We start from the raw sequence: 25,619 nt of genomic DNA on the forward strand, positions 1-25,619 counted from the left end.
TTTACCGAGAAAGAAGCTATTGACAACAAAGAAATTGCTAGTGCAACAGTGCACATAGAACGAGTCAATCAACGTATAAAGTTATTCCAAATATTAAATTACAAATTTCCCTGGCATATGATCGATTATGTTGATGATATTTTTATAATTTGCTGTGGTTTTGCTAATTTAGATTCTCCTATACTTGCTGATGACAAGTTTTTTTAAAAAGAAAAATATCTCAATTATACATTAAAAAATATTATAATTATTATTATAATCATTGTAGAATTAGAATTATTATAATCATTGTATAGCAAATAAATTTGTATCACTATTTGATTTCAAAATATTTATTTAATACAAGTTTACTTAAAATAAATAAATTACATTCTTGAACAATTGTATTATTAACATTTTAAATTTTTGCAAATTTCATGCAACATTTTTTCAAAATAAATTGTTTTCAACTTCAATAACAAATTCTCTACATATATTTTATCATAAACGATCTCAATAATCTTTATAGAATTAGAAATACTAGAGTAAATCACGAAATCACACGTGTTTAAATTCCCAATTGGACTTGTGCATAATACTGATGATTTTGTTTTACAGTGACTTGTCCTTCAGTTATTTTCAAAAATTTACAATTTTTCAATAAAATACCATTTGATAGATTTTCCAGTTCAAAGGGACATTTTATTTCCAATAACTTATATGGTTTGTTATCTTTTATAACTACACCATCAGGTGAATAAGCCAGCCATGGCTCAGTCTTTGAAATTATGAGACCACATTCTTGCACATGCAAATTAGTATTCTTGCAATATAGATTTCTTGCTGGTCCTTCATATGTATTGCCATGACGTACATATTTATTTGTGAAATCCTTGGTCCAGAAATATGTTACTGCCTTCTTTGGCCAATCATCTTTGGAATACATATATAAACTATAGCACCTACTGCCAGTTATCCTGAACTGTCGTTCCTTTTTCCGCTTGCTTTTACTATTTCTTGTAGTAATAGATGTCTCTAAAATATCTTTACACGTCACTTTGTTTTGATAAATATTTTTGCAACAGTCAGACAACTGATAAGTTATATTTTCCATACAATTTAACTCAGTTGAACACATGGCATTATCAATCACAGTCTTGGTGTAATCCACCTTACCAGATTCAGCACCAGCAAGTGCTCTTTGTTCTAAGTGAAAATTATTGTTTGTAATGTCTTGAAGGTGACGTCGTGAGGGTGCTTTGAAATGACTAGCCTTATTGTGTACTATCTTAACATTATTTTCGGAATAATTAAATACTGCTTTTTTATTCACATTATCATTGGAGCTAGACAACGTACGAGAGCTATGCTTAGCAAGTGTTGTACTTGCATCACACTCAATAAGCCTGCTTCTAATACTCTTTTGAACGTTTTCTGTCAATGCAGGTAATCTCTTTGACTTTATACAATAATAGTACTTGGTAGGTTGAGCTTCAAACTGTTCGAGAAATGGTCTTTTATGTTTATTCCATAAACATTCCATATCAGTAGGTGACAGCAATTGTAAACTATGTAAGTCTGTTCTGGAATATGTAAAAATATTTGTTAACTTTTTATCTCAATAACAAGAAATCAAAATTCCGGCGAAAAAAATTACTTACCTATTACAATAAAGCAAGACTCCAACTATGTGCTTACATGAGTGACTAGTGCCGGCTTTGCACAAGCAATTCATTACTTTAACACTGACAGGATCATCATCGAGCCCATCCGAATCATCAACATCCAATCTACAATTTTGCATTCTACGTAAAGATAAAGTTCCCTTTATTACGTGAGGATTTGGCGATGACAATGCGCTTGACTGTAGACACAGAGCGTATAACTCAATCTGCTCGGATGATCGAGAGCTTACACCACACATAAAAATCATACCGGAATTAACGATTTTCTGGCCTTCAATCATATTGCGTGATGATGGCTTGGCCTTCGTAAAGTCACAAATCTCGTCTAGACGCAACAACAACATGTTCAGATTACTCGGTATTTTGTTAATAACAAAAGGTCACTAAACTCACATATAAATACATTGCACAATGTACGGTATCGACGGCCATGTTGTCTCAGCAACACAAGCGCCTCTTAGCCCGCGGTGGTAGTTTTTTTCGCCAATAAGTAGGAAGGATTCACTCATCATTTATCTCCTTTTATAAGTAGGAGGAATAAGCAGGAGGAATATATAAGTATGTAGGAGGATTGCTAGTGGTATTCTTTGCTTTTCTGCTCTTTTTCTGTTCGAACTCTCCCGTCTTGTGCTTTCTAAAGGTTTTATATATTTTCTTGCGAAATCACTGAACCTTCTGAAAATCTCTTTGTTTGAAACTATGACTTGTTTAGAGCCCTCCTTTTCGATGATACAAGATATAAACCATGTAATTTGGCAATGTTCGAAATTCAATATACACAGAACAACATTACTGAAATGAATTAAATTTTTTGTTAATCAAATTAAAGGAATACCCACCGTTTGACCTAAATTGTTACATAAGTCAACCTAATATTGAAATAATGCAAATTATATTCGAGTTTCTAAAACAATGTGAACTGCGAATCAGTTGTAATAAACAAACATAAAATTAAGATATTAATGTATGTAGTATACGAGATCATATATACAATATAATAATAATTTTTGTATGTTTAGGTAAATAACTTTACAATAAGTTAATAAAGCATATAATTAAAAAATAATATATAAGAAAAACACATTTAAAGGTTATACTTAATATAATTCACATTATTTCACTGAATCAATTTATTATAAATACATACTTTTTATTGAGTCAATAAGCTTTGGAAATTCTTCAATTTCCTCTATTTTTTTGAGTCCACGCATCCATTTACCAAGATCCAGAGTCACCAGTCCGACTAGAGTGATATAAATCCGAGAAATAAAAAAAAGCTAATCTTATTATAACTTAATATAAAAAAAATCAAACTCAAACATATTAAAATGTACTCATCTTTTTCAGTCTCATCCTGATATAGAAATAGAAAAAGCAATATGATCCATAAAAATGCGACATTTTAGTAAAATGATAAAAATATATAGTACAATTCAGTAAATTATATTATATAATACAAGCTTCTCATCAGTCAACAACTAAAATAATATAAGTTACTTACTTATTATACTGCTCTGTTTACATATCGGCATTATCCAATATCTATATGTGTTTTGTAGTTTGTAAGCCAATCACATGCACCACCTAAGTTGAAGCTGTAATCTATCTGGTGCTGTCCGACAGTCATATGGCTACAAACTAACAACTAGAGAATGATCTTTATTGACAGTAAATTTTAGCTGGCATTGAATAAAAATCATTCTATGTTAGTTCTCAATAATAGTTTATTATTTATTTAATTTAATAATAATTTATTTAATAATTTATTTAATTTAATATTATTTATTTATTATTTACAACTTATATGTTACATTTGGTTTACATTTCTTATATTACTATTTGTGTCTCGTATCCAGTTTGTGTAGTTAATTATGTATGTGTTCTGTGTGTGTGTGTGTGAGTGCGCGCGTACGTGTGTGTGTGTGTGTGTTTGCTGTGATTCTCAGCCCATCAGTCTTGTAATCTCTTCAGTCTCTTCTTCTCGTTTCTCTCTCCTTTTCTTGTTTGGTCTTCATTGTTCCCCTGATGAAGGTAGTATCGTCCTATATAGTATATATATATCGTCTATATCGTCCCACCTCTCTTGCGTCGTCAACATGGTCAGTATCAGGTTGTCTTTTGTTATCCGAGTCAATCCTAGTTCTACTGTCAGTCTTTGTCTCTCACATTCGTTTGCAGGGCACTCAAACAGTGTGTGTTCCGCGTCGTCCTTTTCTTCTCCGCAAAAAGTGCACTTGTTGTCTGGACGAAACCCTCTCTTGGCCCGGTAAACTCCAAAGGATCCATGTCCACTTAGTGCCTGCGTGAGGTAGTAGTCGACCACTCCGTGTCTTCTGAGTACCCATTCTCTTAGTCTTGGAATAAGTTCGTAGGTCCATCTTCCGTCTTTTGTTGCCTCCCAATTTTGTTGCCATCTTGTCAAAAGTGTTTCTCGCGCTTCTCTTCGTATGCGATTTTTCTCTTCCTCAGAGAGGTCTCCATGTCGTTGCCGTTGTTCTTCTTCGTTTTGCCAGATCTCCCCTCTTTCTAAGGCTAACAGTCTCACTGGTGGTACTCCTGCCAATACATTCGCTGCGTCCCTTGAGATCCACCGCCATGCGCTGATAATACGTAGGTTCATCTTGCGCTGAACCGATCCCATATGTCGGCCTACATCTGCTGGCAAGGCCCGTGCTGCCCACGTCGAAGCGCCATACAGTTGGATCGAGTCTACAACTGTTGATAGTAATTTTCTACGTGCCGGCCATGGTCCTCCTATGTTAGGCATTATCCTCGCGAGTGATGTGCAAGCCATCGATGCTTTCGTTGCTGCTTGCTTGACATGGTGTTTAAAAGACCACTTGTTATCTGACCATACTCCTAGGTACTTTATTTCACTCTTTAAGGGAATTATTTCTCCGTTTATTATAAACTGGGGAGGGTTGAACTTTCTTCTCCGCGTCACTAGGATAGCTTCACATTTCCGCACCGTTAGCTGTAACAGCCTGCTGGCTAGCCACTCAGCGATCAGCTCCAGAGCTTCGTTTGCGATGACCTCCACCCGCTCTACCGTTTCTGCGACCACTATCAATGCCAAGCCATCAGCGAAACCAACTAACGATGCTCCATTAGGTAGTTTCAGTCTCAGCAATCCGTCGTACATACAGATCCACAGGAAGGGTCCCTTTATTGATCCCTGCGGAAATCCCGCTGTCAGATCGACAGTTATTCTGCCGTTTTCGGCCACTATAACTAGTGTCCTATCCTTCAGGTAGCTATCTAACATCTTCAGCAGATAATACGGCATCTTCTTCTCTTTTTCGAGAGATTGGTGTATTCGCTCCCAGCCAGCAGAATTAAACGCATTCTTGACGTCCAGGGCTATTATAGCACAATATCCCCCTCGATCTGGCAATTTGTAGAGGGCTTCTGATACCCGTTCTTGCACTTTCTGTAGTGCATGGTGGGTAGACACTCCCTTCCGGAATCCGAATTGGTTTGGAGAAATCCCCTCGTTTTCTCCATTCTGTTAAGAATGAGTCTTTCGAGCAGCTTCCCCGTTGTATCTATCATTCTTAATGGTCTGTACGTTGAGGGATTCGCAGCAGAGCTTGTTTCTCCCTTCGGTATCAGTACCAGCTTTTGTCTCTTCCACCTGGTCGGGAAGATTCCTTCGGCTAGACATTTATTGAAAACGTTTAGCAGCATCCGAGGGTTCCTGACCACTATCAAGCGCAAAACCTCATTTGGGATGCCATCTAGACCTGGGCTTTTTCCAGCGTTTAATCTTCTGGCTGCGCTATTTAGCTCCTGCAGGGTGAATGATTCTCCCGGGGAACCCCTTACTTCATTTGGAAAGCTAGTTCGAGTTTCGTCTGCAGGGAATAACACCTCCACTATTCGGCGTAGGCTCGGTTCATCGTTTGGAACGTTCGTCCCGGATGTCTTACATAGCTTTCCTATCACTATTTTGTAAGGTAATCCCCAAGGGTCACGATTTATCGTCTCGATTAGGCCCTTCCAGCATTTATCCTTGCTCGATATGACTGCGATCCGCAGGGTTCTCCTGGCTTCTTTGTAGGCCTGCTGGTATTCTGCCACATTTGATCGGTTCGCTTTTCTCGCTCGCTGATACTTCCGTCGGCATTTATTGCACTTTCTCCTCAGCTCCGCCAACTATTCACTCCATCAGTAGACCGGTTTCCTATGATATTGTAGGGGTTTTGCGCGGCATGGACGCATTACATGCTTCCGTGATGTCCTGTATAAGTCTTTCTGCTGCCTGTTGTATAAATATGTGCATTTGTAGGTGTGTCTGCAACTCTTGTGTCCCTGTCTTCTGCGCCTGTCTGTTCCTCTTTTCTTCTCATTTTTCTTCTGATTAATCTTCTCTTCCTCTTTCTCTCTCCAAGATCTGCCTTTTCCGCTCTTCTGTTTTTTTTTCTCTTTCTTGCATATTTTCTTTTCAGCTTTTCCTTTATAACTTTCTTTTGCCTTTTCACCTTTGCCTTTCCTTTGCTTTTGCTCTCCTTCTTGCTAATCATTTCATCTATCTTTCTCCTTATTAATGCTTTGACACCTTTTTCTTGTTTCCTATTGCTTCCTCTGCCTTTCCTTTCCTCAACCTCACTTATTTTTCCTTAGTATCTTATGATTTGTCTTCTAGTTTACATTTTTCTTTCTCTTCTTCGATTCTTCTTCTTTTCCATTTTGCTCCATCCTCCAATACCTGCTTCCTCTCGCTTGTGTAGTTGCTGTTACTTGTGTCTTGTGTGTGTGTGTGTGTGTGTGCATGTGTATGTAGATATGTCTGCGAGTCTTGCTTCTCTGTCTTCTGTTTCCATCTCTCCTTAGGGTCTTGCAGCTTCGTCTTCTTGCTTTTCTTTTTCTTTCTTCTCTTCGTTTCTTCTTCTTTTCCATTTTATCTCCATCATCCACGCTATCTTTTCTTTGCTTCCTATTATTATTTTTTCCCATTCTTCCCCTTCCTTTCTGCTTTTTTCACATTTTTCTGCCATGTGCTTCCAATTTTCTTCCTCTTTCATACACATTCTGCATCTCTTATTTTCTTCTTTTTCCCAATACCTGCTTCCTCTCGTTTCATTACCTAACCTAAACCTTTCCCTTATTTGCAGGCCTTTTATTCTTCCCTCTCCTTGAATTTCCTTTAACCTATAACTTTTCATTTTTTCTTTCAGCTCTTTCCACTCGTTTATGTATCTTGATTTTTCTAGTTTTTCTTCTAGTTCTTTTTCATCTTTTTTCTTTAGCTCATCTCTTATTTCTTCCCAAAACTCTTCCCTCATTTCATCTCCCTCTTCCCTCTCTCTGTATATTTTACTTTTTTCCAGCCTTTCCTCTCTCTCCTCCTTCTTACCCTTTTTATCTTTTTCATTTCTTTCCCTTTTCTTTAATTCTCTCCATGCTTCTTTTTTTATTAAGCCATCTCTTTCTTCTCTTATTAGCTCTCAATAATATTTTAATCTATATTATAAATAAATTGATTGTATTATTGATAGTAACTTGATTAAAGTAGACTAAAATAGTATTTAAAATGAAAATGAATTTTCAGGCTTGTGTGCAAGTGAGTTTGTTATTGTTGTGTATAGTGTAAATATTATTATTTACTCAGTAGGCTCCAGCAGCATAGGAATCATCTTTTATTTGCAGTTTTCTCAATCTTCTCATAGCTTATCGTGCTTCCTTGGTTCTGTCTTGTACTCATCTCTCTGCAAACAGGAGTCTGGTCGTTGCTGGAATTGACCCACTCTAATGCTGCTTTACCAGGCTGGACATCGAATATCTCCATTATTTTCAAGAATCTAATTTTTCCATCATTGAACATGGTAACACCTATATCCACTTCAATTTTGAGCACAGTTGGTCCACTAAATGAAGTTTTTGGCACGAGTTTCCAAATACATTGTTGAAGTTCTCATTGTTGTTTTGGATATATTCTCCCAAACATTCTTCCAACAAATTTGTGGCTGACAAGTCTTTATAAATTATTTTGATCCATCGCAATCTATCACAGCATTTCGAAATCCATTTTTATGTTTATAGCTGCTTTCCTTTCCTTGGACTTTTGATTTTTGATACTCGCACCAACAGTTTCCTTTTTCTGAGCAGTATTGATGTTATGGATCGCTGTCCGTAGAACTCTTGTGGTAAAATGTTGCCATTCCTCATTTCTTGAACCGATGCACAACAGTTGGCTTGAATGGCATTTCTATAGTAGACAGTAAGTTGATCAATTACCTTTCCTGTTAATCTACTTTTACCACCAAAAATTTTTTAGTCGAGTACCCATTCTCTTCTAGACACGACCAACACACTCTTTCTTGCTGATTATCAGATCATCTTCATACGGTTGCTTATTTTGAATAGATAGAAATAATTTTCTATCTCAATCTCCAATGTAGTATTCAATTTTTTAATTTTTCTTGTACAATTTTTCAATTATTTCCAAAATACTATCAACTTCCATTTTTCCTGATATACTTAAATGATTGGCTTGGCATTTAATTTGGTGCTCTTCGTACCACTCTCTATATTCTGCTGTATCTTCCTTATTTTTCCACTCTTACATCCTCTGCAATAGCTCTTCTTGACACATCTTCCTATAGCTTTGTTGCTGTCTACTCCAATCAAACTGGAGCATCCGTAGCCCTGAGTCCTTTTCTTCTTTGGATAAAGCTGCTACTACCTCTTGAATGGCAAGTTCATAGACTGTTCAGCTACTTCATGGCATGCTTATGACAACTGAATATTTATGTCATCGTGGGAATTATAAGCTACTAGTTTGGGGAAATCCATAATACCACAGAATATCTCTGAACCAGCTTATCCCTGACCAAGTGCATGCATAGACAATACTAATCCCCTATTGACTTCATATCCATTCTTCGTTTTTCCACTTTTTTTGTATGCATCGATAGAATCCTTTTTACCACACTCAATACAAGTACTAGCTCGACAGCCTTTTTCTGAAATTTCTATTTTTCAATAGCATGCATTACAACACAAAATATTTTCAAAACCTGCATAAATAAAATTAGTATCTATAATTCTGAATTGTGTATCTGAAACATCTATTTCCACTTCATCAGGTATTTTCTTTGTAGTACTACTTTTGAATTTTTTGGCAGGCGCAGCATCATCACTTGTTTTTGTTTGAAAAGCTTTAGGTCTTTTCTTGGCTCTTCCAAATCTTCTTTTCTTGTCTAAACCATCAAAAATTCGTCTTCGATCATCTACTACAGTCTGTTTTGCCATAGTTGCTTTATCTTGTAATAAAATTTCACTTATAATCACATACATTTAGAAAAAAGAATTTAGTTTGGTAAGATTTTTAAATAATTCAAATAATGTTTTTCCTTAAATTTAGACAGTTGTAAATAAATTAATAAATAATATAATACACGCGCAACTTAACACGATTTTTTGAAATGAAAATTGCAGATTTAATTATTATTACACACACGAATACGTTTTTAAATACACCCACACAGTTTTCAACGAAGCAACTCGTCCTAATGGCATAATACTGACAGAAAATCTTTTTTGGAAAATGTGATACGTCATATACAAGTATTTTATTTGTTTTGCCACAACAATAAAATTCATTATTGTAGGCTTTAATAGTTTAATATATTAAAAAAAATTATAACGATAAAATAAAAAAGTTATAATTCACATTCGAAAAAACATGAAAATAGTTTTTTTGCAATATTACGTAGAACTTTTTAGGAAGACATATTTTTGAAATCGGTATCGTTTTCTGCGTTAAATTTCCTGTAAGAATAGTAAAAAAAATGATTTTTTTTGACCTGGAATACTAGCTAGCCCCCTTAAAGTAACTTTTCAGGATCCCATAGATGTTCTTTCGGCATTTCCTTCATTTTATTTCGACAAACAGGCTGGGCCACTATAGGGCGTCGAAAGCTGATAGTCGGAAATTGAGAGTTCGGTTGATGAATTCTGTCCGATAAGACACCGGTGGTAACAACAAATTTAACGTCGCTAATTGCGTTTCTGCGTTATGGTTTTGTTGGCTGTTGCTTTGGTGATCTGGATCGCCGATGGATCCTGAAGTACACCCGTCGGCCTTATCTTCAATACCACCAACACTCGAGTCCACCGAAAGAGAAAATATAGCAGCTGATAACGACCAGTACAGTGCGAGCTCTCTTTCCTCTCTTTTCTCACTTTTTCTTTCCTCGCAGGCACAGAAATGACGATCTCATACTCCACAGTAAGTAGAAATGTAATCATTGAAATATCTTTGATTGTCTGAGTCTACTGGAGAGAGTCATCGCTGTATACTATGCAGAAATGCCGATTTACAGGAGTTCAGTACCTCTTCGAGAACACCAGCACCGGGTAAAGCCCCGAGAGTTTTTTCGGACGGGACACGCCCGCCAAAAACTGATTTTTTATTATTAATCTTTCTTTTTTTCTCTGGTTTAAAGAAAAATGTAATGTTCTTTATTATTGTTTGTAATGAAATAAATTATCGGTATTAGGTTTTAAATAGTAAGATTAACTTTTGATTTCCTTCTGTTTTCCATCCTAAGTTCTCTTGCGCGCGAGCGCATAAATATCATAAATATCATTTATATTGATTTCAATTTAACTTATTTACTATATTAGTTTGATCTATTTTTGAGATAGTATTTTTGTTTAATCTGATAATTTAACTTACATTAAATATGTGTATATTTTTGAAGCTCTGAGCTTTTAGTTATGTGCAATAAGCGAAAATAAATTGCTGAAAGAAGTACGCGTTTTTAGAGTTACTTTTATAAACTTGAATTACACAAGCACACAAATTAAAATAGTGTTCCTCAACCTCTCATGACCATGCGGAGGTATAAGGGTTCTCAAGATCAAAGTTGTCCGCTCTTTCCAATTCCGTGGTCAAAAGAAGTTCATCCATAGATAACACATTTGGTCTTCATTTAATCTTGACCCCGATGAAATGGAATCGCATTTGGATTTAGAAGGCTGAGAGAAAAAACCCTTATAGAAATTTCTTTCGATGTACAATTGCCGCTCTTACTAAATCCATGGTCAAAAATGAAGTTCATGACCTTCATTTAACCTTGACCCACATAAAATAAGATCGAGTGAGCACCAAAATCAAATTGAACGACCAGAAAAATATATAAATATCTAATAATAAAAACTTACTTCTGCAATCTAACCTTTATTGATTTTGACTCTGTCGCGCTGGGAACAAACCAACAAGGGATTTGGATTACGCGATCCCAAAAACATGAATATATACTATTTTCTTTCTTGGAATAGCTCAATTTTTTATTTTTTATGCTCGTATTATTGAACTCTTAGAACAGAGGCAGTTAACTCAAAAGAGCACCAAAACTAAAGTACCGCACAAAATCATGCTGTAAAAATGTACGAGGTCTGTCCGGAAAGTATTGGGCCTACTTTTATATTTTCGTGCTGGCGTTATTCTTTATCATCTGGTGGGTGGCATCATTCAAAGTAATCCCCACTTGATTGAATAATAGGGTTCCATCGATGTTTCCACTTTTAAAAACAGTCCTGGAACTCACTTTTAGGGATAGCCTTAAGTACACTCGTCGCATTGTTTTCAACCGTTGTTTTGTCATCGAATCGGTGTCCTTTAAGTGGTTGTTTCAGTTTTGGAAACAGCCAAAACTCACAAGGGGCTATGTCGGGACTGTATGGAGGTTGTCTAAGCAATGCGATATTGTGTTTGCTCAAAAACTGCTACACAAGATTGGATGAATGCGCCAGATTATCGTGATGGAGAAGCCAGTCACCGTTTTCTTCTTACTGCATCACGCAAACGTTTCAAAATTTGAACGTAGTATTCTTTATTGATTGTCTGACCTGTTGGTGCATATTCATGATGTAGAACACCTTCACAATCGAAAATAAAACAATCAACATTGACTTAACATTGCTCCGACTTTGACGTGCGTTTTTTGGTCTTGGCGATTCAGAATGCTTACACTGTGAGGATTGAGGATTTGTTTCAGGATCATAACCATAAACCCATGATTCATTACCTGTAATAACTTTTGTAAGTACATTATCATCATTATTCACCATTTCCAGATTGTCCAGAGCGATTTCTAAGCGAATGTTCTTCTGCTTTGCTGTGAGAAATTTTGGGATGAATTTCGCACACACGCGTTTCATTCCTAAATTTTCGGTTAATATTTCTGAAATGATAGTTTTTGATATCCCAAGGTCTTCTTCTAGTTCTCGCACAGTCATACGACGATCTTGTTCGATTGCAAGTCGCACCCGCTCAATATTATCTGCGGTTTTTGTCGTCGAAGGTTGGCCGGAACGAGAATCACTATCGACAGAAGTGCGACCATCCTTGAACCGTTTATACCACTCTTTTATTCGTGTTTTGCTCATACACTCGATTCTGAAGGCCTTTTGCATCATTTCAATAGTTTCCGAACTCGTTTTTCCGAGTTGAAAGCAAAATTTGATGCAAATTCGTTGATCTTGTTTTTCAGTCATTTTTGACAATATCAAAATCCGAGGAACGCGAAAAAGGCGAAGATATAAACGTAGGCCCGATATTTTCCGGACAAACCTCGTATATAACATAAAAGCGAAGCTCAAAATGGATGGTATCGAATGTATGCATAATTTTTTTTTCGCTTTTTTTCTGTCGTGATAATATCATGGTTTAATTCTCGGATCATAGAACAGTTTCAGTCTTAAATATATATAATATGATAGTTTGCGATATTAGTAAGACTATATTAGCCAATACTTCATATTAGTGCATGTAATAGTTCTATTCATAGTTTTGTACGCAAGATATGTACATTTCTAGATTCTCAAGACATCATAGCTCATTTACAAAGAAACCATAGGGACTTCTAGTATCGATCATACATATGTAGATCCATCAAGGGAATCAATTTCAGTTGGACGGTCTCATCTTCTAAAGAAATCTTATAGTATCTCTGTTACATGCTTTAAAAAAAAATGTTACATATGACATCTTCGTATTTAAATATGATTATCAATCTAATATTAAGGTAAAACTACTCACCTATTAGAGCTTGGAAAAATTTACTTTTGAATAATCGAATGATTCTTTCTACATCTATAACAAGATGTTTTTCTTGATACTTTAAAACTTTTATATAAAAGTCGTTTAACAGCTCAACAATTCTATAAATTTCTGAAAAAATAAGTTTTTCTGGAACAATGTTTATACAGATTTTGAAAATATAATTCTTATAATTAGAAATATATTATCATATCTATAGTATTTAATTACATTAACTTTACACTATTTTCTTTATTTTTATTTCGTAGAGTAATATTAGTAAAAAAGTAAAAATAAAACTCTCTCTAAAAGCCATAGAAAAATTAAACTAATTACCTTTTATTAGTTATATTTTCAGTGAAATGATAACCAATTTAAACATACTTAATATTTAAAAAATATTTAGTCGTTTGTTAAGTTTTTTAAAAATAAAATTATTAATAAAAATGGCATAATCTCGGAGTAACACTTTTATTCGTGTTGGTGTTACATTTTTTATCAATAACTCATTGAAAACATCGTTAACCAATTTAAGGATTTGGTAAAATATTCCGTAAAGTGATAAAATAAAGCGGTCGTTACTTATTTACCTTGAACTAGCCGTTAACAAATTATTTTAAAGTTGCGGGCTCGGAGTGTCCGAATATACCCTGGAAGAATATCATGGGCTACGGAATCACACGCATATTAGATTATGAAGATGGAAATAGAAAGTAACACGTCCTTAAACAATAATCGAACATCTTATTTAGTTACTAGAATATAAGCTCACCGCGTGCATGCAAAATAGCGGTGCACCAGTACTGCAACTGCTTCGCGAGTCAAGCAGCGCTCGATTCTGAATAGCTCCAATGACTAGCGTAGTTATCGGTTGCCTTCTTCCCGAGCTCATAATTGCGAATTAGCGTATAAAACTGCATACCTTCTCGGACAGATTATCGAGACATAAGCCACGGGTTACTCCTTTTCCTTTTTTTTTTATTTGACGTTAATCAATACAGGTAGCGAGATACTCGCGGTGCGGGTTTGCAAAACTGACTATAGATGGGCTTGACAGACGGAAACAAGCGGCGCGACGCTCGTCGAGTGGAGAAGGCGGGGAGTAAAGTACAAGACAGGTGCCATCTCTGCTAAATAGAGCATCCAAGAAGCTTGATAAAACGGTTCTTGTAGGAATGACCGATAATAAGGTTATAATGATCAAGTGTACTATCGAAAATGGAAATTTAACGATTCTTATTTCATTCGACTTTTCTAAAATGTTTGATTCTATTCCGCATAATATTCTAATACGTAAGCTTCGTTGATTTAATTTTTCAGACACTATTCCGAACTAGTTTTTGCCTGCTTGGTCGACAGATAGTAAGCAGTTGTTGACAAGTTCAGTACGATTTCAGCATGGCTTTGCACATTCTCTGGTGTCGCCTAAGATAGCATCCTTTGTCCATTATTGTTTTCCATGAATTATTTTCACTAAAATCCCAAATGCCCAAATGACATTAAATGGAAAATAATGTGTTTTCTTCAAACGTATAATTAAGAATTTAGGTCATAATGTTCCAGTATAGGGTAGAAGAACAGATTCGATAAAGATAGAAGCTGTAATTTCTCGGCCAATTCCTTTTACTCGAAAACAAATGAAAAGTTTCTTGGGTTATTGATCTTATTATAGGCAATTTGTTAAAGTTTTTACTTTTATTGCTAAACCTCTACATCGTTCAACTGAAAAAAAATATAAATTTGATTGAACAAAAGATTGTTATAAATCATTTGTAATTTTGAAACAAGCTCTTTCTACACTGCCCATTTTGACTTTTTCACAAATAAATTCATCTTTCATATTAGATATAGATGTATCTGCTCATAGCATTAAAACTGTATTATCACAAGTCCATGATGATTTAGAGAGGCTAATTAGATAGTATAGTCAAGTGTTGACTAACTGAAATAAATTATTGTGTAACTCGTAGGGAATTACTGGATGTAGTTGATTCAGTAAAATATTTTCATCAATATTTATGTGGTAGGTCCTTTGTTATTTGTACTAATCATTCATCATTGACACACATTCTTTCTTTTAAAATTTAGATGATCTAAATTGGTAGGTAAATTGGATCAGTATGACTTCTTAATTTTACATAATAAAGGTAATTCTCATTGTAATGCAGATTGTCTCTCTACTTGTAGATATCACTATAACATATAATCCAAATATTCTGTAAAATGTATTGTTTTCAATGAAAAATCTAAATAGTTTGGCAAGATCATCAACGTCATAATTCAATATAATTCGAATGACATAATTCGAGCAATTTTAGATAATAAAAAGATTGTAGTTAAATTGTCTTGACAGGATATTTCTTCTACATATGAATTTGCATAAGTTTACATGGCTCAATAGGATTCATTAGTTATTCAAGATGATGTTTTGTATAAAGAGTGAATCATACATAATCTGAAGGATAGAGTTCTTAAATTAATTGTACATAAATATTGTATAATACTCCTCTATTTTAGAAGTATCTCATAATTCTGCATGCGGTTGCCATTTTGATGTAAATAAATCTCTACCAAAAAATCATAAAAAATTTTATTGGGCTTCTAGTAAAAAAGTTGTTGGAAATTGGTGCAAATCTGGCTCTATTTGTCTTGTAAAGAAAAGTCCGTCGGATAAAGGTCATAACTTAATTAGAATATATAAAGTGAGATCTTTTTGAAAGAGTTCAAATGGATATTTTAGGTCCTTTACAAATCTCTTCTTAGGGAAATAAATATGTTTTAGTTATGACAGGTTGTTTTATTATACTGATAGAAGCTTTGCCTGTTTTTAATATAAGAACAAAAATGGTTTGTTCGTGAAATAGTTTGTAGATACGAAGTTCCTGTTGAAATTCATACTGATTAAGATCGTTATTTTGATTCAAGAATGGTGAAATAATTTTCTCAATTATAGGTATTTAGAAAACAAGAACAACACCTTCACACCCACAATCAAACGGTCAAGTTGAAAGGTAAAATCAAACATTACTAGAAAATTTATCATAATTTATATCAGGTGACCGAAAAGATTGGAACCGTTGGATTGCCTTCTATTCTTTGTAAGCTTACAGATTTACGGTATACTCAACAACAAGTATTATTTTATCAGAGATGTATGTTGGAACTGGTGTAAAGCTTCTTTCGGTTTTGGTACGTAAATCTCCTCAAACATCAGAAAAGCTGATGACAACAACTAATTAATTGTGTACGCAAGTTTAAAACTACACTAAATAAGGTACTGAACTTAGCAAGACATAACATTATTATTCCTTCACAATGAACAAAAAGACACTATAACAGAATAATTCGATATGTTGATTTTCAAAATGAGCATAAACTTTGGTTCTATAATCCTAGACGCATCAAAGGTAAAACGTCTAAATTATAAAGCAATTGAAAAGAGCGATATATAGTTGTTGAAAATTCAATAATGTAATATTTGACATCCAAAACACTCCTAATGTTAGGGTGAGAAGGACTGAGAGTGGAGGGTTTAAAATATTTGATATAAAGAACGCCGGATTTATTTAATTCACAATAACACTACTTAAAATACTAAATAAACCGGAACGCTCGGAACCAAAGTAAGCTTACAATCAAACTAACAACTAACGATACAAATTACATTTATAAAGGTTCGCCGGCTAAACTAGTTAAAATAAGAAAGGATTAAATTCGTGTCGACACGAGAATCGTAATTCTAAATAGTATAAAGGTACAATTAACGGAAGTACAATTAATGAAATATAATTGACGCACGCGTGCTTAAAGATAGGAGAACTGCTTGTTCAAGTACCGGATCTAGAATGGTTGAGACGCGTCGCCGCGCCAGCTGAGTCCGATCAAAAAAAAATGTTCTTATCTTACTTCCCTTTCCTCGCACGAAGGTCGAAGGCGTGAACTTCTTGACCTCCTGCCAATGAGGTTTCCTTATTCATGTGTCAACTGCTCGGTACTCTAGTTGATTGGCTCGAGTCGAAGTCTATGATGATTCCGACCGCGCGCTAAATATTGTGCCGTGTTTGGTGGCTCGTATTGCGTTGTTTGATGGTGCCGACTTTCGGCTCAAACAACGGGGTGACGGACGCTCAATGTCCGTCGTCGACAATCAGCTTTGAAAGGTAACCTTTCAACCAGTTTGATTGCCACAATGCATTTGCCATCTTTTTTAGCGATGTATGCATTTTTGCGAGTTTGGAGGCAGCGATCGTAGCAATGGTAAAAAGTCAAATTTGATTATAATCGTAACTCAGCTTGATGCGGCGCACGCTTCTCTCACACGCTTATCTTAAATTAAACAATATTCGTAGGGTTACTTGAGTTTCGAGTTTCGAAGAGGCCGTAACTGAACTTAACAACAAAGGAACCAACCGACAAATGTCGGCAGATTAGAGATTCTTTTTAAAAATGAGAGTGTCGATGCCGTTACGCATGGTCACTCGATCTTATTTTCGAGTTCGACATCGCACGCGCGCATCGATTAGCAAACAGTCCGCGGCGTAATGAAATGATCCAAACGCAATGTCTTTGTCCAAAAATTCTCTGAGAGCATATTTCTAAATACATCCGTAACACCTAAACAAGAAGAGAAGATTATTCATATTGATCTAGCAGTATCGTATCGTGATAGATAACACAGACCGATAGCTAGAAAAATCCAGACACGTGACTAAGTATACCCGAAGGCTTTTAATGTGCTGTGATGTTAATTATACTTATTATTTATTGTAACGGGGTGGTTTAACTAGTACAATAGGGATATATTTAAGAACAAACTCCCTCGATGCAGAGCTAACCGCGACTCCATTAAACACGTATGGGTATACGTGTATTCGCCTTTATGTTTGATACTTTCGTTTCAGTGTCTTCTTTCTAACAGAGTTGAACTCACCTTAAGTCACCTGACTTGTGACACTCGATCTATCTTAGGTGTGAGTGACCTAATGCTTAATCCGACTAATCCCCTAGATGAAATCGATTTAAAATTTAATCCGTGATAGATTCGTTAAACTATTAGGAAACGAAATGACGTAATGCGGCGAATAAAATTAATAATGTTTAATTCTAGAAAATTACAGTCTTTAATGGGCTGAAAGACTAACGCACGCGAATAGGATTTACAATTATTAATAATAATACGGAGAGAGAGAGAGAGAGTATTCGAAACTTTGCCGCGAAAACTAACGCTCGGCGTGAATACAAAAAATAATGATCACGATAGACAAAATACTCATGCTAGTATTTTGTTGCGCAATAAAAGGGAGGTGCACCTACTTTGTAGTGCAATTACGGTGATCAGCCGTAACCGTTGAAGAGTAATCCTTTTTTGCCAACAGTTTCCTCCTTATTAATCAGCTGCGCTGCCTCACTAAAAAATTTGCTGCTTTACTTGCTGCTGCTGTATTGTTGCTGTTGCTGCTTAGCTTCCTCACTAGTACTCGCACACGAATCCAAAAAATCCAGGAAAAGTTTTTGTGGAAAACGGTGAATCACTGTACAAACTAATTGGCGGTACTCTCGCAAAAACAGCTGAGACTTAACTGAATTTTTTAAACTCTCGCGCGCTCTCTTTCTCTCTCTCTCTTTCTTAATCGTTCGTACTAGCATCGCGAGTGTACTAAATCGCGAACGGATCGATTAATCGAAAGAGTATTTATATCTTGATTTTGTTTTAGATTAAAACATGAAGATCAATCCTTTGAACGTAGTCAATTTATTATTAGCATATTTTCAAAGTTTACAGATACCAGATAGCGAGATTAATTTTAAAGAAATTAAATTGTCAGAAAAGTTGAAAGAAATATTAATAGATGCCGTGTATGAGTTTAATGATATTGTTATTGTTATTGTTATTGTTATTGTTATTGTTATTGTTATTGTTATTACTTCAAGAACTACGTCCACGTGGAACGCTGCAGAGGTAAACTAAGTACCTGTACGCATTAGTCTTGGTTCCCTATAGTCATGAATATGCAGACTCACCTTCTCTATCATTTTTTTAAATGATGTAGGAGGATAAAGTTGAACACAATCATGACTGGACCTACAGTTTAAGGTGGAATCCGAACCACCGGAATCACAGTAACACACATATGAAAATTTCATTTCTGAAAATCTTCACATATCCTGGGCTCGAACCCGCGACCTCTTACACAGAAGCCTGGGCTCTTACCCACTGAGCCACCGTGCCCCCCAGACCGATATTGATTTAATTGTTCAAGAGACGTTAGATTTTCATGAAGATTATAAAGATACTGATGCTAAAATAATCGAAGATGAAGTTTAACATCACTTTCCTGATCCTGATTTTGCATCAACAAATCAGTGCACAAATGATGATGAAGAAATCACATTTGATTATAAACAAAGTGCCGTAGAATTTTGGAGGAGCGGAAAAAACAAAAACTTAAAACTGGATACTGTATCGATATCGACCCAAGTATTTTAGGTTTAAAAATGACAAAAATATAGCAATCTAAAGAAAAACATCATAAGTTTTGTAAACCTCTGAGTTTACATGGTTCCAATGTGTTTCCTTGCATGTGATATGAGCTTAATTATTTGACGTAATACAAACGATAAAACTCGCTTTACCCATGATTTGATGAGTTAGCCTACTTGTGGTTTGGTAGGGGTTGGAGTATATTTAGGGGTTAGGTTGATTAAGATGGTGGTTCGAATGGATTTTGTCGTATGTGAAGTAAAACTTAATCATTTCACATAACACAAACAGTAAATTCGTGTTTCACAGGGTTTGATAGGTGAGCTTGCTTGTGGTATGGTAGGGGTAGTTTCGAAAGGGTAGGTAGGTTTGGGCATAGGTATTTAAGTGCACTAGTAAGCTAAAAAGTAGACAATTACGTTATTTCATATTTGGTTTCGAATTTATGTTTTTTACTACCACATGACTTGATAATGTAATATGTAGTTTTTCCATTTAATTAATTCTGGGTTTGGCTTTTAATATAATTACGGGATGGCGTTGACCCCTAAAAAATATATATCGGAAAAATAAAAAAACACAGGTTCAATATTGTTTAGTGTGTTATCGATGTGCAAAGTTCCATTTTAATAGGTGAGTAACAGTTGGGTAGATTGCTTGTTAATCTGTCGTTGTTAATCTGTGTTGTAAATTGCTTGTTATATATAGTGTATAAATTGGTAAGACATTAGCTTTGAATTATCATATTTCGCTCAAAAATAAAGATATCTGAATGATTTCAAATTTATGTTAAAAGGAAAGGTATGTGCTTTGAGATGCGTCTACTAATTTTTGTAGATAAATTATCCGATAACGCTACATAACCTCAAACATGCGTATAAAGGGTATTCTTTGATCGTTTCCTTAGAATATCTCAAAAACTTGAGGCCAATGAGCTTTGTCAAGATCAGATTTGTTTTCAGCGACTCAAAATCTATGCGAAATAACTGTTCGTTATCAATCCACATCAGTCACGTCGGATAATGAAACTGTTGTTGGCTATTCTAATGTCGGAGGAGATCCACGTATCAAATTCAAAAGAAGTTTAAAGCGTAAAGGTATTGTTCTTGTTTTTTGAATACCTCATAATTTAGAAAGTTCTTTCACTGCTCTTGAATCAAAATTACGAACTTAATCAGTATAAACTTTAAGAGGAACTCCATATTTACAAGCTATTTTACGAACAAATACTTCAGTAACCATTCTTGTTCTTATATTAGAAACAGGAAAAGCTTCTATCCATATAATAAAACAATCTGTCACAACTAAAACATATTTATTTAATAAATTAAAAGCTCTGAAGAGGCTGACAGATGTAATCAGGTAAAACGTTGGCTTTAGAAGTTAGATTCTCGGCTTTTAATAAGGGATGAATGTCCATCACAGACTTGTTGTATTTATTTATTAACATATAAAATCCGTTAAATGTTAAAAATGAAATTTGCAAGGCATATTTAATGTTAAAGTGAAGTTTTCCAATACGTGACATCTTATTTCTGTTTTGAAGAACATAATATCTCTGCAATGAAAATGTCTAATTTAATTTATAATTTTGTATTTATTTATGTAATAGTGTCGGCGTGCAATGCCAATAAATCCACCACTATCACCAATTATTTATAAAGAGGGAAGGCAAGGGAGGCGGTGTATCGCTCCAGGCAAAGCAGGAAGGAGAACAGCGGGCAGAATAATTTCACACACTCAATCTGTTGACAAACCGTTTATTACAACGCACTACCTAGAGTGCCGGCAAAAGTACAAACACTTATTAACAATAACGCACAAACTTAATCTAAACGAGATGACCGGCACGTTAGCGCCATGTCACCTCGTTAACCGGCTAAAACAATTACTTGAATTACGCACTGTCGAAAACTACGCCGGCTCGGGAAAGCCTGGCGTCGCAACGCGAACCGTGAGAATCGCCGAGGAAGGGGAGAGATATAAAGAGAGAGAGGAATCGATGACCTGACCAATTTCGGCGGACGTCGCTGTTGCTGGCAGCCTCGAAGGTGTCCCACCGGCGGCTCAGCAGGAGGATCCTAGGCTGTTATGTGACCGACGATCTAGCAGAAGAAGCTGCCAGGTATCGTCTTGATGGCGGCTTCTTGCAGGGAACCTCCTGACTGCTACGCCGCTGGTAGAGAAAATCCCTCCGGCCAATCTGACGAAGAATGCCGACTTCATTCACACAAAGGGATGGGCAGGCTTCACAGCGAAGGTGACCAATTGATATGGCCGATCTCTCTCGCGTGCGTCGCGTAACTCCCTGTCGCGAGTGCATGAGAGCCGGCTTCTCACGCCTTCTCCCACCACTCGCCTCCTAATCGGCGGCACGCGGCAATGCCGGTCGCGACAAGTGCCGCGCGCCAAGCCCAACCTAGACTATAGTTTCTCTCTCTCTCTCTCTCTCTCTCTCTCGCACTCTCAATATTCGGTAGCGTCGTCGCGTCCCTGTCCTCATCCTCCGCTCTCGTGCGTTGCTGAAAATGAAAAGGGCAGGCATCAGGCACGTGATAACAACGTGCGTTTGATGCCAGCCGTGCGCCTTTGCCTAGGAAGGAGAGGGAGATAAGCACACGGTGCAGGCCATGACAGGCCTACACCGTCACATTTAGAAATAAATTATAAGTTAATCAAACTTTTAATAATGGAAAATATTTTTAATTATTATTTTAATTATTATTTTTAAGCCATTGTTTATTTTTTGTCTTTAACATAAATATTTTTAGAATTGTCTCAATATTTACGTAAATATATGTTACAATTAGTTTGAATTTTACATAGTATTATGCCAGATTTCATTGACAACCTAATGATATATTTCATTATCATCTATTCACTTCAAGATATTTGATAGGAAGTTTAAACGAATGATATACGAGGAAAAGTATATTAGGAGAAGAATTAACTCGAATGGTGAATAAATGTTCTTCACAGAAAAGTGAATCTCTTGGACATTAAAAGCCTAGAATATTAAAAATATAATATTTTTAGTATGGAATATCGATTATCTAGTAGTTACGTGTGGACTCTATGATATGCTTGTATGCCAACGTGAATATGACGACTTATGTATGATTCAATTTTACATAAATTCCTCATAATACCCAAATCCTAAAGTAAATAACACCAAAATAGCCTTTCTCCACCTATTTCGATTAGCCTCTCTTCCTCAGCTTGCAGTGCCAAAATCGTTGTTAACAGCACCATCATCTTGTTTTCAATACCAGCAACCTGCTTAAAAAGCTATTCTTATTAGGCATACAGAAATTCTATACCAAACTTAAAAAGATGGAGTTATTTGGTAAAAGATTAATACTGTATTTTATACACATATTATTATTAGAGCAATCAAAGCAAATCAAAATCATACGGACATAAAGTGATTTTTAAAAGCAGCAATAATTTTTACTAACTCTAATACCAAAATCTCTTTCTGTTCGTAATGCTCTTAAGATAAATATAGAATATCAGTTTTATTATTAAAAAAGATAATGTTATGTCTAGGCGAGGAGATGTTAAAGCCAGACGTAATAATATATTTAAATATTGTCGCGTTGGTAAAGGTTGGATCTTAGTCAGGAGTTAAGCAGAGGTTGGTTAAAGGGATAGCGCCTTTATTATACGTAGGGCGTTTTAAGTAGATAACATAGTTTCTTATCTTATTAGGATTGGATTTCAGAAGAGGTTTTTTACGAGCAGTCTCAGGTGTTTGCGCTTGATTTAAGGTTTATTGTTTAAAGACAATTATAATACTTAACAGAGTATAATCCCGGTTCTAAGTAGCCGGATAGTTAGACTTAAAAAATAACTTTGCGAAACTATCAAACTGCTGAATTGTCAACTGTGTACTGCGTACTGTGTTGTGCGAATTCCAATCCAGCCTTTTTATACCGTAGGCTGATATGCCCCTTCCTGTGTTTTCGCCAATTTAATATGCGATGAGTAATATTCGCGGAAATATTATGGAGACGTGCTTAGACTAATCTATCCCGCTAGATAGATTTACAAATCTTCCCGGGAGGGTTGGTACAATAGAAAATTAAATTACCGATACCCGGTTTGTTACCATAACTCATAATTCGTCACGTACTTATTCTTTCGTATCGACGTGACATGCCCACCCCTCGGAGTCCTTTGCTGATAGAGCAAGGGACTAACTCCGAACGCTACTGCAACTATTTGGTATGAGTATACATTTTTTTTGCGTGTCTTATCATTCTACATACATATTTGTCAAAATTTTTTGGGTTTTGTTATATATATTTTATATGTATATATATATTTTTTGTGTGTTTTTTTTTGTGTTGTTTTTTTTTGTAATTATTATTATTATTATTATTATTTAATTACTCTAAGAATAGGAAGGACTGGGGATAGGATTACAGCAACTCCAAACGATGAACCTGCAAGGTCCTCTGGAACCTACATAAAAACTCCTTGCCCATACATATGGCACAAGGGGCATTACTGAGCATAAAATGCTCCGGGCGGACACATTCGGCCTCCATGGCTAGTTGTTGGTCCTTTGCAGCGGCTGCGATGCGTGTTCGGCAGAAGAAGCATCCCTGCCAATGTGCGGTGTCTTGCCCGCACACACGGCATGGATTGAAAGGGGCTCGTCCGAATCCCTCTCCTCCATAGGTTTCCTCGAAGAGGAATCTTAAGTGCAGGTGTCCGTGATGAACCTCCTGGAAAATATACTGCGTCAGCTCGTGATAGTTCCAGCCTCCATCGTCGTCTAATAGCGGCAGTTCGGAATGCTGCATGCTCTTCTTGGCCTTCTGGTTCTCCCATCTTGCAAATAGTCGTCCCATTGTTGCTGCCGACATCCGACTGTTCCATATCTGTTCCGTCGTCCAGGATGGATTAGCCTTCTTGCATGGCGGGCCGAGTGTGGTAGTTGCCGTGCTTTCATCGTGCTGATTTTATGGAGTGTCTGATATGACAGGGGGGTATGTTAGCGTTTTTATACCTTTTTTATTTTAGAGAGCGGGAAGAGTTGGAGGAGTGTCTGTCGTTTCGGATTTTTGGAGTGGGACCACTTGCACGGCCACGGGTGGGGAGTGAGGAGTGTCATAGATGATTGGTAGCCTAAAATATTTTCCGTCAAGTGATGTCTGTGCAGATTTGCAGATCATTCTTTTTTGAGGAGTTAAGGGTGGATTAAGTTCTTGCATTGGTATACTTTCGAACCCGCGGTCTTTGTTACTGCACACTCTATATGCGCAGAGTATGCAACTTACTGCGATTATGGATACGACAACGATTACAATGGTTACACCTAAAGTTAAATATAGGTGCAATAATTTCGCTCGGTCCGAGTGCTCGTATCTGTTCTGATTATTATTTGTGTTTGGGCTTTTCATTACTATTTTGTCTGTAGTTATCAAAGAGATTTTCGGAATTACAAAATTTTCCGCCATTAGTTTTTTTTAGCCCCTAAATAAATATAGTTGCTTGTTCTAAGTTTGCACGGCTGGGGAATCTGTATTAATCCGGTACCATTCAAAGGAAAGGGTTGTACTACGCCGTTACAATTAATATCAAAGGAAGTATTGAGAGTCACTGAGTATAGCAAAACATTATTTTGTAACGTCGGTATAAGATAATAGTTAGTTTCGGAGCTAGTTTTAAGTTGGCAAAATACAAGATTTTACTCTTCCGGTGATGTTAACAGGTTAAACTCGCAGGAATTATTGTTTGGCTTGCGTATAGTCGGGCGCGGGCATAGATAGAAGGAAAAAATACGTTTACACTCGTTATCAATTAATTTCTTGCTTACAAAGGCATGGGTAGCTTCTCCCTCTGTCACAGTCAGGTAATCACTTTGTGGTCTAATGAACTTAGCGATTTGGTTAGTTTTGTTAGGATACTGAAATACTGGCAGCGAATATAATTTGAAACTCTGTGTATTGCTGCTTGCGACAAGGGGAAAAACTACTTCGACAATGATGTTCTTACGAAAGTAGACTACGTTAACTTCTGCAGTTTGTTGTAGTGTTATGATATTGATTTTTGACATATGTACTGGCAACTTTGAATTAGTAATTACCTTGATAGTTTTTATCGCGTTTAGCAAAAATTGTGGATTGAAAGAAAATTGTTTGTTTTGCAGGAGTTGACGTACTTCAGTTGATATGTAAGTAAACTTATGTAAAATGTCGTTAATTTCGGCTAAAATAAGGCTAATGTGTGTAGAATTATATACTGGGCTCACTGCGCTAGTAATGAAATCTGCGCGAGATTTTCTAAAAAGCAAAAGATTTGTCTCTGATTGTAAATTATTTTCGGTAATACAAGATAAGTCATACTCTCCCATTTGTTCGGTCAAATTACTCTCGCGCATATACAAGATATCTTCAAGGGCCTTATCGGCATG

The 25,619-nt window shown here is 35.9% G+C and overlaps 1 protein-coding gene across 2 annotated transcripts in view; it reads right to left on the reverse strand.

The window, feature by feature from the left end:
• Positions 1-25,619, reverse strand: part of LOC131671708 (disks large 1 tumor suppressor protein-like) — a 1,979,893-nt gene that overhangs the window by 1,704,930 nt on the left and 249,344 nt on the right. The window contains exon 3 of one of the 2 annotated variants that reach the window (XM_058948341.1): positions 12,715-12,846. In XM_058948341.1, coding sequence (XP_058804324.1) covers positions 12,715-12,846 — 132 coding nt within the window. Of the gene's footprint in view, positions 1-12,714; positions 12,865-25,619 lie in introns of both variants that reach the window. The other variant, XM_058948331.1, reaches the window with a different exon arrangement.

Source organism: Phymastichus coffea, unplaced genomic scaffold (assembly GCF_024137745.1).
Source record: "Phymastichus coffea isolate CEN01 unplaced genomic scaffold, Cenicafe_Pcof_1.1 PCOF00010, whole genome shotgun sequence".
NCBI classification, from domain to species: domain Eukaryota; kingdom Metazoa; phylum Arthropoda; class Insecta; order Hymenoptera; family Eulophidae; genus Phymastichus; species Phymastichus coffea.